The sequence below is a fragment of the Pholcus phalangioides genome, unplaced genomic scaffold (genome assembly GCF_987345545.1).
Source record: "Pholcus phalangioides strain wild (caught in Gottingen) unplaced genomic scaffold, Ppha-v1.0 ptg000018l_1, whole genome shotgun sequence".
Classification (NCBI taxonomy): domain Eukaryota; kingdom Metazoa; phylum Arthropoda; class Arachnida; order Araneae; family Pholcidae; genus Pholcus; species Pholcus phalangioides.
The window spans coordinates 8094970-8117288 of NW_028301611.1; the positions used below are offsets into that span (position 1 = coordinate 8094970).

Below are 22319 nucleotides of genomic sequence, written 5' to 3' on the forward strand. Positions count from 1 at the left end.
ACTTCTATTTACACGTATTCACAAGCAGAAATTTGATTACAGAGTCTCTTTGAGACGGCTTCTCAAGGGTACACAAGAGTTTGTCTTCTCTCTCTTTCAACTATATATGTTACAACCAAAGCTCGAAGTTGGCCACTTCGCGAACTGGCCGGCCCCTATACATCGATCCCGACGATTCGGGGCCATCGCCACGTCGGTGTATTTTTTGTGATAATTATGGCCATTTAAAATTAGCCATAGCTAACCATAATTATTGAGGTTAGATAAGGCAACCCTAACGAACAAAGGAATCTGAATATCCATATTTTTGTGACCCATATATAGGGATCGACATAGCGGGCCAGAATTGGCCAACTTCGGGCTTTGGAAGTATGCATACACATTCTGTCTGGCGTGCGCTTACGTACGCTTATCCTACACCGCACATACTAGAGAAACGAGTTGAAGGCGAGAAAGAGGTCATTCAACCAGGAGCACGACTTTTTTTCACCTCGATTTGTTGATTTTCACCATCTGATGATTGGTCCGTTTCTCCCTCTTTTTTTTTTCTTTCCCTCTTCTGTAGAGTAATCATCATCATCATCGCACCCTTGCATTTCAGAACCCCTCTGGCCATTTCATACGACATTCTAAGAAATGATTAAGCTTCCATGCGCCCTTGATTTAACTTTTATGCTGACCTCCAAGAAGTGGGATCTATAGCCTGCTTGGATCCCCCTCCCCTCCACACCGTAAATATGCCTCTGTGTCCAAAATTGCCTACACACACACGTAACTGCAAGCTTGACAAGCATGCGTGGGCAATCTGTTTTTTGTACACGCTTTCTTGAGCGTCTGTATAAGAATTTTTCGCGAGCATCGTGATTGTACAAGCGCCGTCAGCGTATTTTGTAATGCATGCTTGTTCAAGTGTATAAGCATGAGTGACCTAGAGAGTGTGTATCTATGGGATTAACAAAAGAGTGACTGAGAGAGTGTAAACATGGAAATGACCTAGAGAGCGTGTAAGCATGTATGACCAAAAGTGTGTGTAAGCATGGGACTGACCAAAGAGTGACCTAGAGAGAGTGTAAACACAGGAGTGATCAAAATAATAACCTAGAGTGTGTGTAAGCATCAGGGGAGTGACCTAGAGAGCGAGGAAACAGGTCAGTGAGTGGGCAAATAGTGATCAAAAAAGTTTGCAAGCGTGTGAGTAACCAAATAGTGATCAAAAAAGTTTGCAAGCGTGTGAGTAACCAAATAGTGATCGAAAAAGTTTGCAAGCGTGTGAGTAACCAAATAGTGATCGAAAAAGTTTGCAAGCGTGTGAGAGACCAAAAGAGTGATAAAAGAGCCATTCGTCTCATTTACAGTGATGGAGGGGGAGGGGGGCACTGAGACCTCTAAGGGGTGCTGAAAAAGCGCGGAACCCAGGGCGGTCAATCCAGAGGAATTAGTGACCAAGAAAATCGGACGAGAATGGGAGAAGGGCAGCGAAGTTTTCTATTCGTAAAGCCCACAGAGATGGCAAAACCCTAAAACCGCATCTGATTATAGACACCCCTGTATACACACTCCTCGTTAAAACTTCAAATAAAAATTATTTACTGTATAAAAATTATTTTTTTTTATTAAATTTCATCTTTTTAATTAATTTCCAACTTGATGAATTACGGTGGTCACAAAGTTTAAAGACAACCTTGAAGGACAAGGAAAAATAATAATAATAATAACAGAGGAATGCGTGAACTTTTAAAGGCTGATATGATACTGAGCAGCAACTGGCGCCCATAAGGACGCCATTCTGCGTCTGGACGAGTGCAGAAGGAAGGGGGGGGGGGGTCTGTCCTGGACAAGCCGGGATCTTTATCGCTATTTAAGGTCGACTGATAATAGATTCAAGACCACAATTTAGATGCTTGAGAGGTAAAGAAAAAAGTCGTCCTTGCAATGATGCTGTTTCTGGCGTAATTCCAAATCACTTTGAACACTGAGCACTTTGAGGGGGGAAAAATCAATTTATCCGCCCCTTTTTTTGTGCTCTTTAAATTTGTTTAGGTTAAGAATGAGTGTAAGACCCTCTCTCTCTGTCATTTGATGGATGATGCTTTTAAGAAGAGGTATCGCGTATCGTGCAAGCTCGGATCCAGAGGAGGGCGATTGGGGGCGATCGTCCCTTTCTGAAAGCCGGATAATGTGGAGTAAATTTGTCTGTCCCGTTAAAAATACGGGATGATTCAATGCACCTAAACAATAAATCGCTTCTTCTCCGACGCATCGCCCTTGATCCGCTTGCCTCCGCTCCAATCGCAGTTGAAGGTGCCTGTCTTCTGACCAAGCATCCAATAGCGGCCCCGAGTTGGGTCAAAACAAGCAAAATATAATTCAATTTTCGAAGCCTCGTGAAGACCGCTGCTCAACAATGACACAAAGCCAGCGGCTTTTTTTTATAGCACCTTGTTTGAAAGAAGAGGAGTCTGTCAGACGATTCCGGCAAGGCATTGAAGGAGGTGTACAGCAGTGGTTCTCAAACGTTCCTCATCCGCGGCTTCGTTGTCCCAGTCAACGTTGATCCATGGCACCCCAAGAATAGTCTAACAAAAAACCACTTCGAAAAACAGCAAACGGACACATATGAATATCGCAAGCTCACCGCGACAGCCCCTGACAAAAGGTTGGGAACCGCGATGCGCTCTTTGAGAACCGCTGGTATACAAAAACGAGCTATTAAAACAATTCTTAGCCGAAACAGCACCACGCTAGAGATAGGCCTATCTCCATCATGGTGTTAGCCGAAAGGGGCATATGTCGGAAGGCGAACAAAGAATCCAAACTTACTGAGGAATCCGGCCATAATTAGAATCAACTAGAAAAATGTTGATAAAAAAAGTGAAAAGATCCTTTAGAGAAAAAAAAAGGAACCTAATTTTTCAGAAACCCAAGCTTCTGTAGAGACCTGAACCTGAAAGATCAGATGCGTTGAGGTTCTCATCACTTATGCAATTTCGGACTTTCCCAAAAGATGGATGCAATTGGAAAAGATATAGTTCGGCTGCCCGTCCTATCTGTAGAGACCTAAAGCGAGCGCCACTTTTTTCGTAAGTGCAGAAAAGGGAGTACAACCAGGGACGGGGCTTAACTATTTTGCGGCACGGTGCGAAAACAGCTGCTTTGCGGCCCTCCAAAATTATTTTTCCCGATCCTTGAGGTGGCTGAAATAAGACTCAGCCCCCAAGTTCCGATGCCTATGTTATTCTCTGTCATAGGCATCGAACCCATTCTGCTGCAAAATGTGGGCGCCATCTCTACTACATCTGTACACAGCACATCACAGTGGAAGGGCTGTCAGGGCTAGACGACGGATTATCTTAACTTGCCACAACTCTCCCCCGAGTAGTTTTAAATAAGTACGTCGTTAGAGTGAGAATTCGGCGCTCTTTCTGATTCAGTGCCCCTGAGCAAATAGGGCACGTGCCCGCAAATTTACAGGGAGCAGAATTTGGCTGCTTTTTGAATTATAAGAAATTCTTCCCAACGCCTCCGTCTCAAAGAAAATCGTACAAGAGCCGCCCAAAAACAGTATTTGCCCAGGGCAAGAACTTATGAGATGCAGGCCGTGGGTTCGGGAGGGGGGGGGGGTTGTCAAAATCATAGATCTCGAGGGAAGATCTGCCCTGTGTTGGACGGAATTTTAAGATATTGCTTTGATAAGAAGTCAAAATGTAACTCAATGTAATGAACGTATTTTTCTCAGTGTAAACAAAGTATTTTTAATTCGTTTTGCGGCCCCTAAAATTTAGCGGCCCGGTTCGGCTGCACCCTTTGCACCTAAGTCCGGCCCTGGGTACAACCGTCACCATCGTTATCTGATAACAAGATGGTGGTGGTACAACTAGGGTCACCGATTTGGGAATTCTTATTGACGAGCGGTTTAGGTTTTTCTGAACATTGTTCAGAGGTGGTTAAAAAATCGAATATAATGCTCGGTTTCATTTTCAATAAGTTCTCTTCGCGCTCACCTAAGGTCATTCTCCCGCTTTTCCGAGGCTTAGTTTGTCCTGGACTGGAATGTACTTTAAAATTTTGGAGACCATAACCTATAGAGGAACATAGACTTGGTTGAAGGTGGTGCGGAGCAGAGCTACGCGTGTCCTTATTGGCACACGGGGCTTGAGTTATGAAGATAGACTTCATTTTTTTGAATATGTTTACATTGAATGAACGTCAGGTGTCGAAGGGGATATGATCGAAGTGTTCAAAATTTTCAATGGGGGATGGGTAGGATGGACCATCAATTATTAATACGCCGTCAATCGACTGCTTTTACAAGGAGACTTACAGTATCGATTGGTATTCCCCAACTTCAAGGCGCGAATGCGAGCCAATCTCCCCATTAAAAAGTCTCGCCACAGAGAGCAACAGGCCCGCAACTGTAAAATCTTCAATCATTACACATCACTCACAGTTCGAAAAATAGGTGGCAGATGGCAACACTATAACAAGCATTACACGGAAACAAACGTCACGTTAGGTTCACAACACGTACATTCCAACAAGTACCAATTCGTTAGAAGTTCCGCAGAGGAATGTGGACGAGGTGCGTGTCTGGTTTAGTAGTATCGATTGGTGAGAGACAATGCAAGGTTATGGTGTCGCAGGGAATTTTTTTGTAATAGGGTTGTTAATAAATGGAATAGCTTACCCGCGGAGGTAGTAAATTGTAACACAATTGACATGTTTAAAAATAAATACGATAAACATGTTGGGGTAAATCGAGAAGCTCTATCCATACTTAAAATAAGACAACCATAAGTATTCTTATGGGTATTGTATAACACATTTCATCATGTACAGTTCAATCCCGTTATAACGAACGCCAAGAGACCGGAGGAATCACTTCATTAAAACGAAATTTCGTTATGAAGGAATTCTAGGTTACCTACATTGTTCGTATGTAAACTTATTTGGGGGATTAGAAAAGTGTTCGTTAAAACGAGATTTTCGCTATAACGGTATTCGTTAAAACGGGATTGTCGCTATAACGGTATTCGTTAAAACGGGATTTTCGCTATAACGGTATTCGTTAAAAACGGGATTCGACTGTATAAATATTGTTTGTAATTTTTGTGATTGCATTTTTAATTGAGTTGCTGTATTTTAGAAACGTGTGACATCCATATTTGTTATGGGCATCTTTTTCTCAGCCACCTCGTTGGGAATTTCGCCTGTTGTGGCCTTGTATTTGTATTGAGATGAATTGAGCGTTGAATAGCAAAAAAATAGTTTGATAGCATTACAAATACAAGGCCACAGGCAAAATGCCCATAACAAAAATATGTATGTCATATATATCAAAAATACAGCAACCCAATTAAAAATTCAATCATAAAAACTAGAAACAATACATATTCATGATAAAATATTATACAGTGCCCATAAAAAAAGTGTATTCACTTGCACTTATTATTTACCCACTCGTGCTTCCCCCCCCCCCCCCAAACGTTTTCGATGTGTGCAAATCTACAAGAAAGAAAATACCATCATAACAAACCTTAAGAAATGTCGCCCCCTGTGTAAACATGCCTGATCTAAGCGGCTGCTTTGTCACCTCATGCCTCCGTCAAACCAGACACGACCCGAACTCTGTCCCTTCTGGGATGTAAGCCCTTTCACCCGTGTGGATTAGATCGTGCTGGGGAGCACCACCAGCCCCTGGCCGGGTGGCGCTTGCAGTGAACCACCTGCAAGCGCCCCTTCCCGATACTACGACTCTCTAAGTCTTGGCTGCAAGCGCGAAGCCTTGGGTTGTAACCCCTCAGTAGCAGCAGCTTTTCCCATGGGTGTAGGTCGATTGCGCCGAATCCCCCTATGCCCGGGCTGTAGAGATAAACCGTTTATAGGTCGATTGCGCTTACCCCGATTTCCAGACAGGCGCAATCGACCTGTTGGGGGAATACAAACACTCCCATTTTCGGCTCAATCGACCGAGCCCCTTACCCATCTCAGACAAGCCCAGGATGGGCCCCATGAACCCGAGCGATGGCCGAAGGGTCCCCCGCCAGCCACACCCTCACAACCCGGGTCCCAGAAGTTCCCAGGTTGTTTTATTTAAACAACAAAAAAAATTTAACATGGGTGACAACGCCTTTGGGCATTTGTTTCAAATTCGGGTATGGTCATCACTCATGCCTTGGCGCCGGCTCTGGACCAGTGGTTCCCAACTTTTTTTTTCACTGTGTCTCATCTAAGCATTCTGTAAAATCATGATGCCCCTCCCGTTTAAAAGACACACACGAGGGGGTGAGATATGGGTATAAAATAAGATTCCGAAATTCCTAATCACTTTCAATGCTGCTACCCCACGAAAGATGATCGAAAATTGAAGAAAAAAAGGATAGTGAGTGAAAAAAAATTGAGATATTGAAAAAATTCTTCAAATACTGTTTCAATTCAATTAGTTGAACATGTATTCATATGCTTAGATTATGATGAATACAAGATTCCCTCAAAAGACTGGTTAAATATTTTTGGGGAGCTGGTGATTTCAAGGGGTGCTCTACCAACTAAGCTATGGAAACAGAATATTTAAACCTTAGAGCGTATGTATATATATATCGAAAGGCTCCGTACATGGACGACGGCAGCAATCAACTTATGGCTCGTGGATGACATAGGCTAACCAGATGGCCACATGCATATAGAAATGTCCTCTCCACTTGTTAATAAACTGAAGAGCCAAAAAAACTGGTACAGGCATGCGTATGCAAATAAAGAGATATGGAACCAATCAGAGTACGGTGCTGCGGTCGGCAACGCCTATATAACACAACAAGTGTCTGGCCTAGTTGTTAGATCGGTTACTGCTGCTACAATGACAGGTTATCGAGATTTAAGTGAGTTTGAACGTGGTGTTATAGTCGGCGCACGAGAGATGGGACATAGCATCTCCGAGGTAGCGATGAAATTTGGATTTTCACATACGACCATTTCACGAGTGTACCGTGAATATCGGGAATCCGGTAAAAAATTTAATCTACGACATCGCTGCGGCCGGAAAAAGATCATACAAGAATGGGACGACTGACGAGAATCATTAAACGTGACAGACGTGCAACCCTTCCGCAAATTGCTGCGGATTTCAATGCTGGGCCATCAACAAGTGTCAGCGTGCGAACCATTCAACGAAACATCATCGATATGGGCTTTCGAAGCCGAAGGCCCACTCGTGTATCCTTGATAACTGCACGGCACAAACCTTTACGCCTCGCCTGGGCCCGACAACACCGACATTGAACTGTTGAGGACTGGAAACACGTTGCCTGGTCCGACGAGTCTCGGTTCCAATTGCTTCGAGCTGATGGACGTGCACGGGTATGGAGACAATCTCATGAATCCCTGGACCCTACATGTCAACAGGGGACTGTTCAAGCTGGTGGAGGCTCTGTGATGGTATGGGGCGTGTGCAGTTGGCGTGGTATGGGACCCCTGATACATCTAGATACGACTCTGACAGGTACGTAAGCATCCTGTCTGACCACCTGCACCCATTCATGTCCATTCCGACTCACTTGGACAATTTCAGCAGGACAATGCGACACCCCACACGTCCAGAATTGCTACAAAGTGGCTCCAGGAACAACACTCTTTTGACTTTAGACACTTCCGCTGGCCATCTAAATCCCCACACATGAACATTATTGAACATATCTGGGATGCCTTGCAACGTGCTGTTCAGAAGAGATCTCCAACCCCTCTTACTCCTACGGATTTATGGACAGCCCTGCAGGATTCATGGTGTCAATTACCTCCAGCACTACTTCAGACATTAGTCGAGTCCATGCCACGTCGTGTTGCGTCACTTCTGCTGGCGCGCGGGGGCCCTACACGATATTAGGCAGATGTACCAGTTTTTTTGGCTCTTCAGTGTACGAGATTCATTGAAAGATTGGTTATTTGTGGAGATGTGTGTTGTGTGAAGATTACAAAGAAGAAAATTCATCTCTGCCCCCACGGGGACTCGAACCCCGGTCTCTCGTTTGCCGAGCAAACTTGCCCCCAATACGCATCAAGGTTCAATTTTATTCCTTCGAATTTCGTTGAGAGGAGTGAAAATACTCCCTCGAATTTTAGGTAATTTTTTTTCTCGATAGAGTTAGGGGTCACTCAAGTATTACGTCAGAATCGTGGGGGGGGGGGGGGGTTCGGATTTGCTGACTTTTGATGACGGGGGGGGGGGGTTTGAAGGTTGCTTAAGTCATCAACCACCCCTTTTTGAAGATATGAAATATTCTAAGCTGCTGACGGGGCGGGGGGGGGGGGGTCAAAAATGGCTGAAAATCTGCTTATGTAATATCTAATACTTGAATGGCCCCTTAGTGAAGAGGTGTGTAATTACTCTTCAGAATTATTTTTTCAGATAACACTGGCACAGACCCTAGTGGTTTACTTATTGAGTGTGGTTTGAGTAGGGCCCCCACATCCTGGAGCGGGGCCCCTAGGCTGGGATCTTTTGCGGGCCCCTCAGTCAGATTTTTCACGGGCCCCTTCTGTAGTTAATTTATAACGTAAAAAGCAAAAACAAAATGAGAATTGTCCCGGGCCCCAGGGCTACAGCCCTGCCAGCCCACCCTTTGTGGGGGGCCATGGGTTTGAGGGTGGGCCTGAAGTCAAGGAAGGACTTGAGTATTTTGTGACTCGGTGCGAGAACAGCTTTGCTCCCCTCCCCCTCTAAAATAGTTTTTGCCCATCCTCCAGTATCCTCGGGCATACTGGTTCCCGTCAGATTTAGACTAGCACCGAAAAACGGTTATTAAACTATGTACTTACTTTCTTTCAAACCGATCGCAACTCCGGTCTATCGCCATGGGTAATTTACTACCGAGTGAGTGTAACTAACAGTCTGAGTGCACATCTAGTGTTTTCTGATTTTTCAGTCCTGCCCTTTAAGAGTGAAGTATAATGATTGAATATTTGTTCCATTGTAGGTCTATTGCTCTCTCTCTCTCTCTCTCTCTCGGTGACGAGACTTTATAACGGGCAGATTGGCTCGCATTCGCACCTCAAAGTTGGGAACCCCAGAATATCAACTTCAGCCGACCACCACTGTGGCGACAGCGGGGTTCGAACCCGGGTCATCGCGATGCGTTTTTTGCGGCATCTCGGTGCGGATGCACCTTTCGAACCTGCCCAAGTCCGGTCGTGCCTAAAGTGTTTACAATCGAATCCACTCGGTCAAACGTGAACAAAGAATTCAGAATAATTCTTTGTAAGAGTCCGTTCGTTCGAGACGAATAGATAAACTAATTTTCTCGGAAGAAACTCTCCTCGACACGAATTACGTGCCGATTTCTTACATTTCAAATACCCTTGTTTGCGAAACACAAGTGCAAAATATATGAATTCATTCAAAATATTGAAAATATCTTGCGATACGAATTTTCTATTTGATTCGCCTCATTCATTGTAAGACTTCTTTATTAACAATAGAGGGAACCACAGAGGGGATTGGGGGGGGAGGATACCTATATAAGTGCAGCGTGAGACGTTATAGCTATCGCAATAGTTTCGAAAAATTCCTGGAAAAATTCTCACAAATAAAAATATGATTCCTTTTATTTTGAAAATAATAATAATAAGTAAATAACAAAGTACGTGTTTTCTTCGAAAATCGTGGCAAAAGAAATTTCTCGGATTGCTTTGAAAAGGTTGGACGGTAAAAACTGAAAATATAATAAAAAAATAAAACCTCTCTATTTCTTTGTTACGAGGGGGGGGGGGGAGAGGAAACCTTCCAGATTATTTTCAAGTCGGAAAATGATGTTATATTTATATATTTAATATATTTTTGCGAACATATCAAAAATTATAAATTCTCTTCCATGAATTGGTATATTTCAATGCGATTTGTGCAAATGTAATATTCTCATGAAGAAAGATTTTATTCTGTACTAGCCATATAATAAGCCCGGTGCTTTGCCCGGGTTTTCTTCAATTACTGGGAGGATTGAAAACGAGACAAAAACCATTGAAAAAGACATATGCATGTCTGGAACGTATTGCTAGGGAACCACGTTAACGAAAGTAAACATTCCGAAAGTGATTGTTGAGGTTGACAAACCATTGTTGCCCGACAGTTTTTTTTTTTTGCCCTGCTCTGACGAACTTCTAAAGTAGCCTATCGTTCAAGTCGGGTCGTGTTTAGTATATATGCAAAATTTGGCGACGATCGGTCTAAAGTTGTAGATTTGTATAGAGAACATAACACACTCACAGAAAATCAATTTTATATATACCGATAATATAACTGATTTTTTTTTTTGTCTGCGTGTCCATGTATGTTCTCTATACAAATCTACAATTTTCTATCGATCGTCGTCAAATTTTGCTTATATATATACACCAAACGGGGCCCAACTTGAACGATAGGTTACTTTAAAAGTTTGTCAGAGCTGAGCAAATGCTGGAAATGGGCGAAAAACCGTCGGGCAACAATGGCCTCAACAATCACGATCGGAATGCTTACTTTGGTTACCGTGATTCCCAATAATTCGTTTCAGACATTCATATGCCTTTACAATGGTTTGTCACTTCTTTAGTGCTGCCCGTATTATGTATAATGAGGCTTTTCGAATAGACGTCATAATCAGCATCACTCCTGAGGGACATACACTGGATGATCCCCCCCCCCCCTTAGAGATCAATGTTAAAATTGCCGATTTCAGCGTAGAAATGTGGAAATTTAGTGGAGTTTTCCGCCACATCAATAATTTTAAAAATTGAATTGAATCTTTGGTTTTCGAAATATTGAGCTCGCTTAGAGATACGAAGCCTAGGAAATCAAATATAAAATAATGAGCCAGACCCACTTTTGAGGTGGATATTCATGCAATAACATTGATTTCAAATTTTTATTTACAGCTTCTCAAGCGGAAAAATTAATTAAGCGGGAGAATTAATGTCTCCGTATTGTCTTATATTATCCAATTGCATCAATCCATATAGTTTAGGATGTTTTTAAATTAATTACGGGCCCATATAAATTACATTGAAGAAATTCCGCAGCTTTAATCAAGCATTTTTTGAAGGAAAAACAGGCACATCAATAACTTGAAGTCGAAATTTCTAGATCCCATTAAAAAGAAGAAAAAACGATTCATTTCTGTTTCTTTAATTCAGATTTGTTTCTTTCATAAATCGCACAGGTAGTCGCCATATTGGTTACCTTGTATGTCCCTCAACAAAAAAGGGAAATATCACGTGATCCAAAAAGCCTCATAGTTTATTCCTTTGTAATGAATGGATTGTCACTTTTTCAATCCTCCCAGTAATTGAAGAAAACCCGGTCAGCGCCGGGAATTGTAGCTAGTATACAGCAGATAAAGTTAACGGTCGTTACAATGACCGCCCATTTTATAACGACCAGTACGACGGATCCCAAATATTTTCCTATATTTCCCATCTTGTTATTTTTTATCCAATATAACGACCGGTAAATGCCATTCAATCCATTACAACGACCGAACTTAGCTCGGCTCCCCGTTTGTTTTGTTATTGTTGTTTTTTTTTTGCAAGAAATGGACAAAATCCGTTGTTGTGAGTATGTTTGATTATGACCTTTAACCCTTTAAGCGGTTTTCAAAATTTTCCTGATCCGCATTATAATTACTACATTTGAAATTGCGAAACCTTCCCAAATCCAAGTATTTTAAAAAGATTTTCCGATTGCTAGCATATAATTAATTGCTTTTTCCACCCAACAAGAAAACTTAGTCCGCCCATCACTTTCATTTCCCTCACTATGGTACAAAAACACCTGCCATGTGTTGTGACTTTCTAAGAAGAAAAATACTTTTTTGTACACCGAGCGTAAATTTCTGTCTCTATTTTTCCCGCGCTTTCTTCTTATCTAAGGTTGAACGAGCTGATTCCACCCACAACAGTTGATTGGTTGGTTGGGTGGGATGGAAAACATATTTTATTGCAAAAACAGCTTCATTACGTTTTTAGAAGACGGAATATCTCGGGGTGACAGAAATAAATCGAATCAACTTTGACGAAATATCTCGGAATTTTCGTTCTAAGAGTTAATGCTTGAAGAAAAAAAAGTATGAAAAATAGAAGGTTTGAAGATAAAGTATTGTAACTTCTACGAGAAACCCGTTGGTTATCAAGTGCCATCGCTGGAAACTCCGTGCTACTCTATTCTGTTTTATTTTCTCACACGTTGGCTCACTCCCGCTTCCCACGTTGATTTTTTTTAAATCTTATTCTAAATTCCGTTGTGTAATTTCGTTATGGGAAAATATACAGGAAAATAAATTATTACTGTATTTTGCTGCATGTAGTGAAAAATAAATGTGGATTCGGCCATATGTAGTATTTCCGTAAGTATAATGTTCAGACTGTATTATGTATTTGATTTTTTCTCCAGCCATATTATGTGTTTTTATTGCAGCATTATTACAGAATGAAACAGTTTTTTATTACGTCAACACTATAAAATTTTCCAGAGAAGCTACACTTTATGATTTTTTGTTTGATATAATGACCTCCCAACGTAATGTACGCTTTCGGTTGAACGAAGGGGGTCGTTTTAAAGAGCGTCGACTGTATTAAGAAGGGAAAAATTTACTGTTGTTCGAATTACTGTTGTTAGAGTGACAAGCATTTTGCGTTCACGGCAGCCTGAGTGATCACCGCGATTGCGACCGTATTCACCAACAGAGTTTAACTTCAATCGCAGGTTGAAGGATTAGAAATCGTAACGGATTGGTTAAATTCGGGATTTTAACCAATCCGTACCGATCTCTTTTGGATTTTTTTGGCGCTGGGGGTGGGGGAAATCTGATTCTGGTCTGGCTCTATTAAAGATCCCGATTTCCAGTATTTTTTCCTTCAAATGTAGCCAGCCTGTTTATGACATTCAAATATGTATCCTTTTTTGGGAATTTTTATAAATTATATGGGAAATCTTATAGAGAAGGAGGTTTGGAATCGACCATCAAAATGAGAAGGCTGACATGAATGAAACGAATGCCAGAACTCTGACATCGGACTTATCCCGTGGTCGAGATCTCTTCCAGCATAGTCTGGAACATGAGAAGGGTGACAGTACACATCAAGATAAACAATTTTTGCTAAGCAACCCAGCGTCACAACCCACTCATTTGGGAGACGTGCACCCCCTCCCCTACCTCAGAAGTCATAAAAATATATCAACCTAGTTCACATCATGAGGAGCAATCAGGGAATTTGCATACACAATATGAAGGGATACCACTCACAGTTAATTACGGAGGGGGGGGGAAATATCCATTTTCTTCTCTATGTAAAGTTAGGTCTGGGAAAATATATTGTTTCCTTTTTTTTCATTCCCAGGGTTACTTTAGATTTCAGGAAATTCTTCTGCCCTTTCCCTCTTTCTTTCTTTTTGTGACTATCGACTAAAATTCCATGTTAACATGTGCTAAACAAATATGTAATTAACGAGCGAGGGCTCCATGGCAAAAATTATTTGTTATGACGTTCACTAATCACTCGTCTCATTTTGGCGGTTGAGTAATGAGACACCCTGTATTTATCTTAAAGCGGTATCTTGAATTTTAGGGTAAATACCGGACATATTTGCCGATTGTCGCCAAAAATGTTACCAAGGTAACTTTTATCCACAACATTTCCGGTTGTAAGTAAAATATCTCAATAGTCGCCAAAGGAGGAAAATGATGGTGTATTTATAATGTAGCGTGTGCTCGATAATGAGCTAATGAACTCATAGAGCTGCTGATGAGCTCTTTTATAGTGTATTGCTCGAAAAGAAACGTTGAAAATGACAAATATGCTGTTAGTGTCAACCAGGATCAACTGAATCGACGAATCATTCTTGATGTCAGAGATTTTCAAACTTTGCCAACCTTGGCTCTCTTGCCGCATTCAACGATTATCCCCGTATCTATCCAACGATTAGATACGGGGGGGGGGGGGGGTGCGCAGCGTCACTGATGGAGCCAACTGATCTAATGTACGAGGATGAGTCATTAAGTAAGCCACAAATTGATATATATCTTAAGAGTTGTAACAAATACTTTTCAAAGAATGTTAATAGATGACAGCATCACCCACTTTATGATATTCCTTTCATATCAACTTGTAGAATTCGCACGCATGCGTAATTCAATTTCAAAATGCCGATGGTGCTCGATGATTGTGCGATAGAGAAGCAGCGTGCTGTCGTCCGATTTTTGTGGGCAAAAGGAATTGATGCAAAAAATATTCATAGAGAAATGTTTCCTGTTTATGGAGAGAAGTGTTTATCGGGTAAAGCAGTGTACAATTGGGTCGAGAAATTTTCTCAAGGCCACTCAAAAATTCGTGCCAATGATCGAAGCGCACGTTTCGCTTTGCTTGAGACAGAATCAACAGTACAGCTGGTGGAGGAATTGATTCGGGCTGATCGACATATATACACAGCTCGCCTAACACAAGTGACAATTCAAAAATCTGGTTGGAAACTTCTTCAACATCCACCTTACAGCCCTAACTTAGCCCCCCTCCCCAAAAAAACCATAGTCCCCCCCCCCCTAAAAAACCATCTTGGAGACAAACACTTTGCAGATGATAAAGAGTTTCATGATGAAGTCCTGATGTGGCTGAAACAGCAACCCAAAGAATTTTACGCAGCTGGTATTGATGCACTGATGAAACGGTGGGATAAGTGCGTAAATATTGTTGGAAGATTATGGTGAGAAATAAAAATAGTTTGGATTATCACTTTAAGTCACTTTGTAACCATCTTTAGTGATTTAATTAATATGACTCTCCTACGTATATGCATATGTATGAATTGGCATCATCATCATGCCCCATCCAGCTTTCATTATCGTGCTTCCCCCCCCCCCCCAGTCTTTCATGTCTATCTCCGTCTATGGATTATCCGCGGCTCCCCCAAAGTAAAGAACTATTTCAGAACATTGAACAGGCACACACACACAACAACAACAACTTAGCCACGCATGCCTTGAGAACCATCGGAGGGGGGGGGGAATAAAATCAAGATGACAATCAGGGCCGTAACTAGAAGCTTGGTCAGCCGGGGTGAAGAACACATTTATACACCCCCCCCCCCAAGTCCGGTGTCCAGGAAACCAGACCGCCTATTCCTGAATAGTTGCTGCTTTGTTAACAATAAACAAACATTCATCTCTACACCCACGGAAGACCCTAGAGCCCAAGGGCGTAGCCGGGGGGGGGGGGACTTGGGGGTCTGGTGAGAAAATGACCGAAAAAAGGGGAAAAAGATGGCCAAATCCATTGTTCTGTCACTTTGGTCCCCCCCCCCCGAACGAAATTTCTGGCTACGCCCCTGCTAGAGCCACAGCCCCCGTCGGGGGGGGGGGGGGGGCTTCATCTGTGGCAGTGATCCTTTCATCTACATTCTTTCCGACGGCGATTTCGTGTTAGGTATATATATATATATATAAAAAAATAAAATTCGATAATTAAAATCCAATTTCGTCCAACTCATCCATTGATCGATACACATTCAATAATACGTATATAAATCTGTTTACGATCTTTCTCTCTCAAAAAAAAAAGATCGCTTATTGAGCTCGAAGGTCGTTCTGTGGGTGTTTTTGCCAAAGAGAAACCTTAAAAATTATACTTGAAGTTTCCATTTTTTTTTTTTTTTTAATAATTATTCTTTTTTTACTGTTTCTTCTATATTTTGAAAATTTTTACTTCTTTCCACATTTTCAGAGAAACGCGTCGTCTGACGTCCATCCTCACACACCTGGCGAATCAGACGACACCTCTGGGGAAATTCGTTCGCGCAGTCTGCGTGAGATGTCGTCTGCGATTCGCCGGCACGCTTGATAGCCGCCTGCTGCGCGCGCAGGTTTGGTTGGTCGGTTGGTTTTTTTTGTTTTTGTTTTTTTGAGATTGATGCGCGATCCGCGGCCGAAGTCGGACGTTTCCCGCGCAGGATTCTTCATTTCTCTTGTGGTGATGGGACTGAGATGTTGCGTGGTGTACGCGCTGTCACTGCCGCTGTGGTGTTATGTGTAGTCCTACGTGCTATTGTTTTTTAGGACATGTTCTCATGTTGATTTGAAAAAAAAAAAAAATTTTGAATTGTTCTTCATCTTCCCCCCACCCTCCCCCAATGGAGTTCGACTTACTGATAGGTCTCCGTGTTTTATAATAATAATAACAACAACAATAAATATCGACTTGATTTTTTGTGTGTGTGTGTGTGTTTTTTTTCTTGACTATGGATGAAGGACTTTCCAGCAAAAAATTCCTGCAAACACTGATCTGGAGCATCTTTTACCACATAATAGGTGAGTTTATGATTCGGTATTCATTCGATTGCATTGAAACTGTGTTTTGATTATCGCAGTCTAATAGTTAGCGTGCGTGCAAGGCTGCTTTTGGGAAGGATCGAGGGAGGGGAGAAGTCCCGGGTTCAAGTCCCAGTAGTGCATCGGTCAGGTCACTAGCTGGCCTGCGTGTGTAAAAGCGGTTATTTGCGGGGGGGGGGGACTTACCCGCGTGTTTTGATCGTGGGCAGAGGTGGATTAAGGCCGGTTGAGTCCCCGGGGGCAAGAAGAAAATATTCTGCCCTTTGAATTTCGAAAGAAAATGTAAAGTCGGGGTTTTGCAGGCCCCCCTTCAGCCCGTCCACTTGCCGTTAAATTTGCATTTGATCGTGAAGTTGAAACTAAAGTATAGATTGACTCCGGGAGGGGAGAGAAACGGGTGTGAGGGCTGCCACCCCCTCCCCCCCCTAAAGACTATCCGAATCAAAAATATTTTCATGGGGAAAAAAATGATTTTGCTGTTTTATCAGTCTCTGTTGCTTCCAAATTTTTTTCTTTTAACGTTAGGCAACTCTTAATTTCCGATGCCCTGTGTTTCATGACAAGTCTCCAACCCATCGCTGTGCCCCCCAGGGCCATCTTTTTAGCATCACAGACAAAGGGTATTCTGAGGCAAATCTTTGATGTGGGGGGGGGGGGATTTGTGACTAGGATCAAGATGTGTGGTAAGCCTGTGAATGGATGATGAAATTTTGTTGCCCCCCCCCCCAGGTGGATTCCCCCACTTTCAAAGCAGAAATTGGGCCATGTTCACTCGTCTACCTTGTTAGAGGTGCGTCTCTCCTTTTATGCATCATGATCAGGCCTGTCATTTGGGGGGGGGGGGGGAGGTCAGGGAAGAGGGGGTCGTTCCCCCCCCCCCCCGGCTTTAGAAAATACACTAGAAATGGTATATATATATAAATACACACAGGGTGGGCAAAAAGTCTGTAGAAACTTTAAAATTTTTAAGACAGGAAAAAAAAAAAGACTGACAAACAGCAGATAGGTATGAGCCACTTCGGTGGAAATATGCAAATGAGACGGTTGTAAAAACTTGCGCTACTAATCCACAATCAGTTCACCATTGTAAACCGTGTATGTGGACCCACTACACTCTGCCGTTGCTGGATTTGTGACTTGCCTGCAATGTGTTATCTCCTGTGGTGTTGGTCATGTGGAACACATACTGTTGTAATAAATGATTTGGAGGCATTCTGTTTGTTATTTGTGTATCTTTTCTTTGCCTTGTGTACGTCATCACAGTTTTTATTTCTTTTTCCTGTCTTAAAAACATTCCCGTGACCTAGCGATGCTAACCCTGCATAACCGTTTTTTATTTCAGTTATTTTTCCAATTTTTAAAGTTCCTATGGATTTTCTGTCCATCCTGTGTATACATACATTGAGTGCATGTTCTTTGCCCCTCCCCAAAAAGGTGAAATGATGGACCTAATCATGGTATTTAAATTTTGGCTGACAAGGTCATGGAGCTCTAGGTCCCACTTGCCCAATGCAAGGTCCTGGCCACTCACTAATACTCATGTACTAATTCGAGAAAATCATAGTGCTGTGTGTGTGGATGCATCATAGAGGTTCCTTATGTATCTGTGGCTCCATGCGTTAAGACAGCCCTGCTGGGCCTCCTCTAAAGGTAGGTCCTTCATATGCCCTTGATTGATTCATTATCCTGAGGATAGACACCCCTTTCTCCCTTCTTTTAAATAGTGAGGAGTTTTGAACCTGTAGGTTTGACGACCTATTTTTCTTTTATAGAATGAATTGATAAAAAAATATTTTTTTTGGAGTCCCTTTAAAAATTTTGGCCTCTATGCAAGACATTTTTTATGTTCTGTGTTTGTGTATAAATCCAGAGGTTGTATCAATAATTAAATGCATTAACATGGAATGAATTTAGTTACCGACCAAGTGTGTTATCTACTGTTTGTTATTAATGATATATGTGTTTTATTTTTTTCTTTGAAAAGCCATTTCCTCTGAATCTTTCCAGCACTCGCCAGTGTTGATGTTGAAAATGGAATCACTACCACTTATGTTCAGAAAGGTGGTAATTTCATACTTGTGTGTCATGTGCCTCTATCAGGAATCCATCTTTGGTATAAGGATGGTAAACCAATCGTGCCGAACTCAAGCAACAAATACCACCTGCAGCAAGATCCGCCAAAATTCGGCACGCCAAAATTTGCCTATTACATGACAATGAGACTTATTGTAGAGGAAGCGGATTCTGTACACTCCGGAGAGTACAAATGTAATACCTTCAGTCCTTATTCTCAGAGAGTTGTGGTTGTTACTGGTAAGATGAAGAAAAACTGTCCTTTTCAATCAAATTATACAAGATGAAATAATAAAAACCTTTTTATATTTTGCGTTTTGTTATATGTTTCGTTTTTTGTGTGATTGCAATGGGAAAATTAATCATGTATTCAATCTTTTATTACTAAGACAAAGTTATGTGTTGAGAAAATTGTTTTTATGAAAGGGGCAAATAACCATGGGGAAAATTTGTCTCTCCTGCAAAAAGAAAAAAAAAAAGAGGATGCTCCAACGAACTTGCACAATAAATAACCCTGCTACATTACTCTGAGTCTGTGACCTTGTATGAAAAAGAATTAACTTATTATAGAAGAGAAGCTCTCTGGTCAAAAGGCTCATTTTATTTAGCATTTCCCTTAATGATGAAAGCTGTGAATGATGATGACAGTTGAAATCAGAAGGCGTAACCACGCCATATTCGAAGATTCATTTTTAGCTGGAATTTTGACTTTTCAATCATTTCCTGACCAATGATCCCAGTGTGGGAGAGAAGGAGCTCTCTCCAATGCTCAGCAGGACATTGATCCCAGCTCTAAGTTACATCAGACCCTCTGTTTCGAGGTCATTAGCAAGACACAGATCCTTGTCCAAGGATGTTATGATACCACTCATGGAACATCAACAATTTGATATTTAGAAGAAGCAGAATATCTGATATAGCTGTCAAAAGCATAAGCCAATGCTGCAATCATTGACCAGTTAGCTGTTAAAAGTCTTGGATTTCAATTAAAACAAATCATTGAATTTAATATCAAGTTAAGGCATCATCCTGGTGATGGGGACAACATTGAGTAAAATTAACTCATAAGACAATGGCTTTTGTCCTGATAAATTCTCTTCTAATTGTCAGTGTTTGCAAAAACCATCAAGTAATTAAAATGTCTACATTATTATAAAGGCTGAGGATCAATGATAAAAGGGGTCAGTGGCTTTCATCTTATTGATACACAAGAGTAGGTGGGACGCACAAATGGTTCAGAACTGATAATTCAAGCATTATTTATGCCATTATAATTAACCATTAAATATTTTCACTGTCATAACTTTTGTTCTTTGCTATTCTTCAGATATATCTAACGTTGAAATTTTATATATTTTAGAAAACATGATTGAGACGAATGAGGATGAACCTGGTATGGGAAAATTGCTGGTTGTTGGAGAGGAACTAGTTTTGCAATGCAATACAACAGAATGCCCTCAGTGTAGGGTGGTCTGGTATGTATGGTTTGCTAATATGGTTCCCCCCTTGTATCTATCTGTACCAGAGTGACAGGTTCCCATGACAACTATAAAATCTGCATTTAAAATTTTCTGTATGCGATTGCTTAATTGCAGTCTATTTATGAATGACAAAATTTTCTGATTTCATGATAGTCTGTCTGTCAAAATAGGAAAAGAATATAAAATCCCGAAAAAAAAACCACAAACATTACAGTGATACCTCAACTAACAAAGATATTTAGTTTCAAAATCACATTCGTTAGCCAAACTGTGATTTCCCATAGGTTTGTATGGAAAATTGTTTGATTCATTCTACGAACTACTCAAATTTTCAAAGTAACTTTCATAAAATATAATAAGAAGTACTATTGCAAATAAAAATACAATTGATGCTGCTTTTCAAAATCAAGGATAATGGAATCATTTGGACCATAATAGCTGTTATGATCCATGTATGCATAGCGCTGCTTTTGCAATAGCTTTCCTTATAGTGCAGGTGGGTGTAAGGAGAAAAAGTCCTTTTCTTCAGTTTTTGATCAGTTTCTTCAAACTAACCGCATTCACAGTTTCTCGACTGGAAGACTTTTAGAAACAGTGATATTTATATAAACTCTGTTAAAAAAATATATCTACATTATACAGTTCAATTTCCTACAACGGCTGAATCAAATGAAGAATTTTAGTTGAAAGGGAAAAAAATCCTGTTTTAAATTAATATGGAAAACAAAAAAGGCACAATTTAACATTTTTTAAACAAGTTATGTGGGAAAGAAAAATAGTTGGCCCATTTCCATTTTGTTTTGTTCAACCAAACGGGACATGTGGTCATAGTATTTATGAAATTTTTTCAAGCTGTTTTGTACGGGTATTTCTACTACTCAGAATGCTTTTTTCACAAAACATGTACTGAATTCAAATACTAAAAAGGAAATTTTGCAAAAATAGACCATTTCCTTTTTGCATGAAGCAATACATTTTTATTCTATCTCAGAAAAAAGCTACAGATAATACATGCAGCTTTTTATAATCTCATTACTTTTGAATGTTTTTTTAACATATAATCTATTAGCCTACGACAGGGTATTGTTGTATTAAGTTTATATTTCTACTTAATTGATGTCTTATTGTCTGATACTGATGCATATATCATACATTTTCTTGTATTTCTCAAGGTATAAAGATGACAAGCCCAAAGTTAGTGATGATCATCTACATATTTATGATGAAAACAACTCTATTGTTATCCATCAAGCAGAATATGAAGACTCTGGTGTTTATGTGTGTGCTATCGATAGGAAAATGTTGGATATTGCCTTAAATGCTTCTATAGTCGTGCAGTGTATGTGTATACTCGTACTTTCCTGTGTAAAGTAGATTTATGTATTCTTTTTCATATCTCAAGTGATAAATACAGTAAAACCTCTCTTTTACAGACATTCACAGGGCAAAAAAAAATTGTTTGTTAAAGAGGAGTGGCCGTATCAGAGGGGAGGGTCTTGTATTAATTTTATTATATAGTATTAACAGTAACTGAAATAGTTCTGTATTTGAATATGAATGAAATTCTGACAATATGAGACACATTTAAAGTCATAAAAATGCATAATTATTGCATAGATACAAAATTAAAATTACAAAAAAATATATGAAGCTTACATACTGAATTAACATCTTTTGTAAAAACTGATCAGCCTTATTGTGGTGAGTTTTGTTGAGTATTTCAACTCCTTTGAAATGTATTTTAAGCTGGAAGACTAAATCCAATGATTTTCCGTCATTGCGTTTTACAGGAAAATGTATCTAATCAATGCATTAAATTCATTACAAGAGCACAAACTCCAATTTCACATTTTTCACTGTATTTGAGACATCAATTTTTTTCTCTTAGGGGCCGTTCAAGTACTACATAAGCAAATTTTTGGCCATTTTCGACACCTTCCCCTTCCCCCGGTCAGCAAAATTTTGTCATCAGCTCTTCCCCTCTGAATCCTAACTCATATTTTCATTAAGGGTGGTTGATGACGTAAGCATTATCCAAACCCCCCCCCCCCCTTGTCATCAAAAGTCAGCAAATTGAAAACCCTTTCTCTCTCCCCCCCCCCCCCCATCGATGATGATGTAATACTTGAATGACCCCTTAGTGATGGAGAGATGATTTGTACTAAAACTGGCCATATTAAACAGTAGGGAGTGATGTAAAATATAGAAGCGCAATCAGCACCACATGATTTCAGATTCTTAATTGGACATCAGAGGTGTCAAACATTAACAAACTTCAAGCCAAAGTTTCATTCAAAAGTAGCCAAATATAAAAAAGTCGATCAAATATTTAAATTTTTTCTGCCATGCATAATTCGAACCAAAATCACAAATGTTGGTGTCCAATACAAAGGTTTTAGTCCAATGAAACGAATGATGAAAATAG

The 22319-nt window shown here is 40.6% G+C and overlaps 1 protein-coding gene across 1 annotated transcript in view; it reads left to right on the top strand.

The window, feature by feature from the left end:
• The window catches only part of LOC149071648 (peroxidasin homolog), a 61903-nt gene that overhangs the window by 24696 nt on the left and 14888 nt on the right, over window positions 1–22319 (top strand). Inside the window, exons 7-8 of the mRNA XM_089247939.1 lie at window positions 19774–19888; window positions 21067–21233. Of these exons, the coding sequence (XP_089104065.1) occupies window positions 19774–19888; window positions 21067–21233 (282 nt within the window). The remainder of the gene's footprint in view (window positions 1–19773; window positions 19889–21066; window positions 21234–22319) is intronic.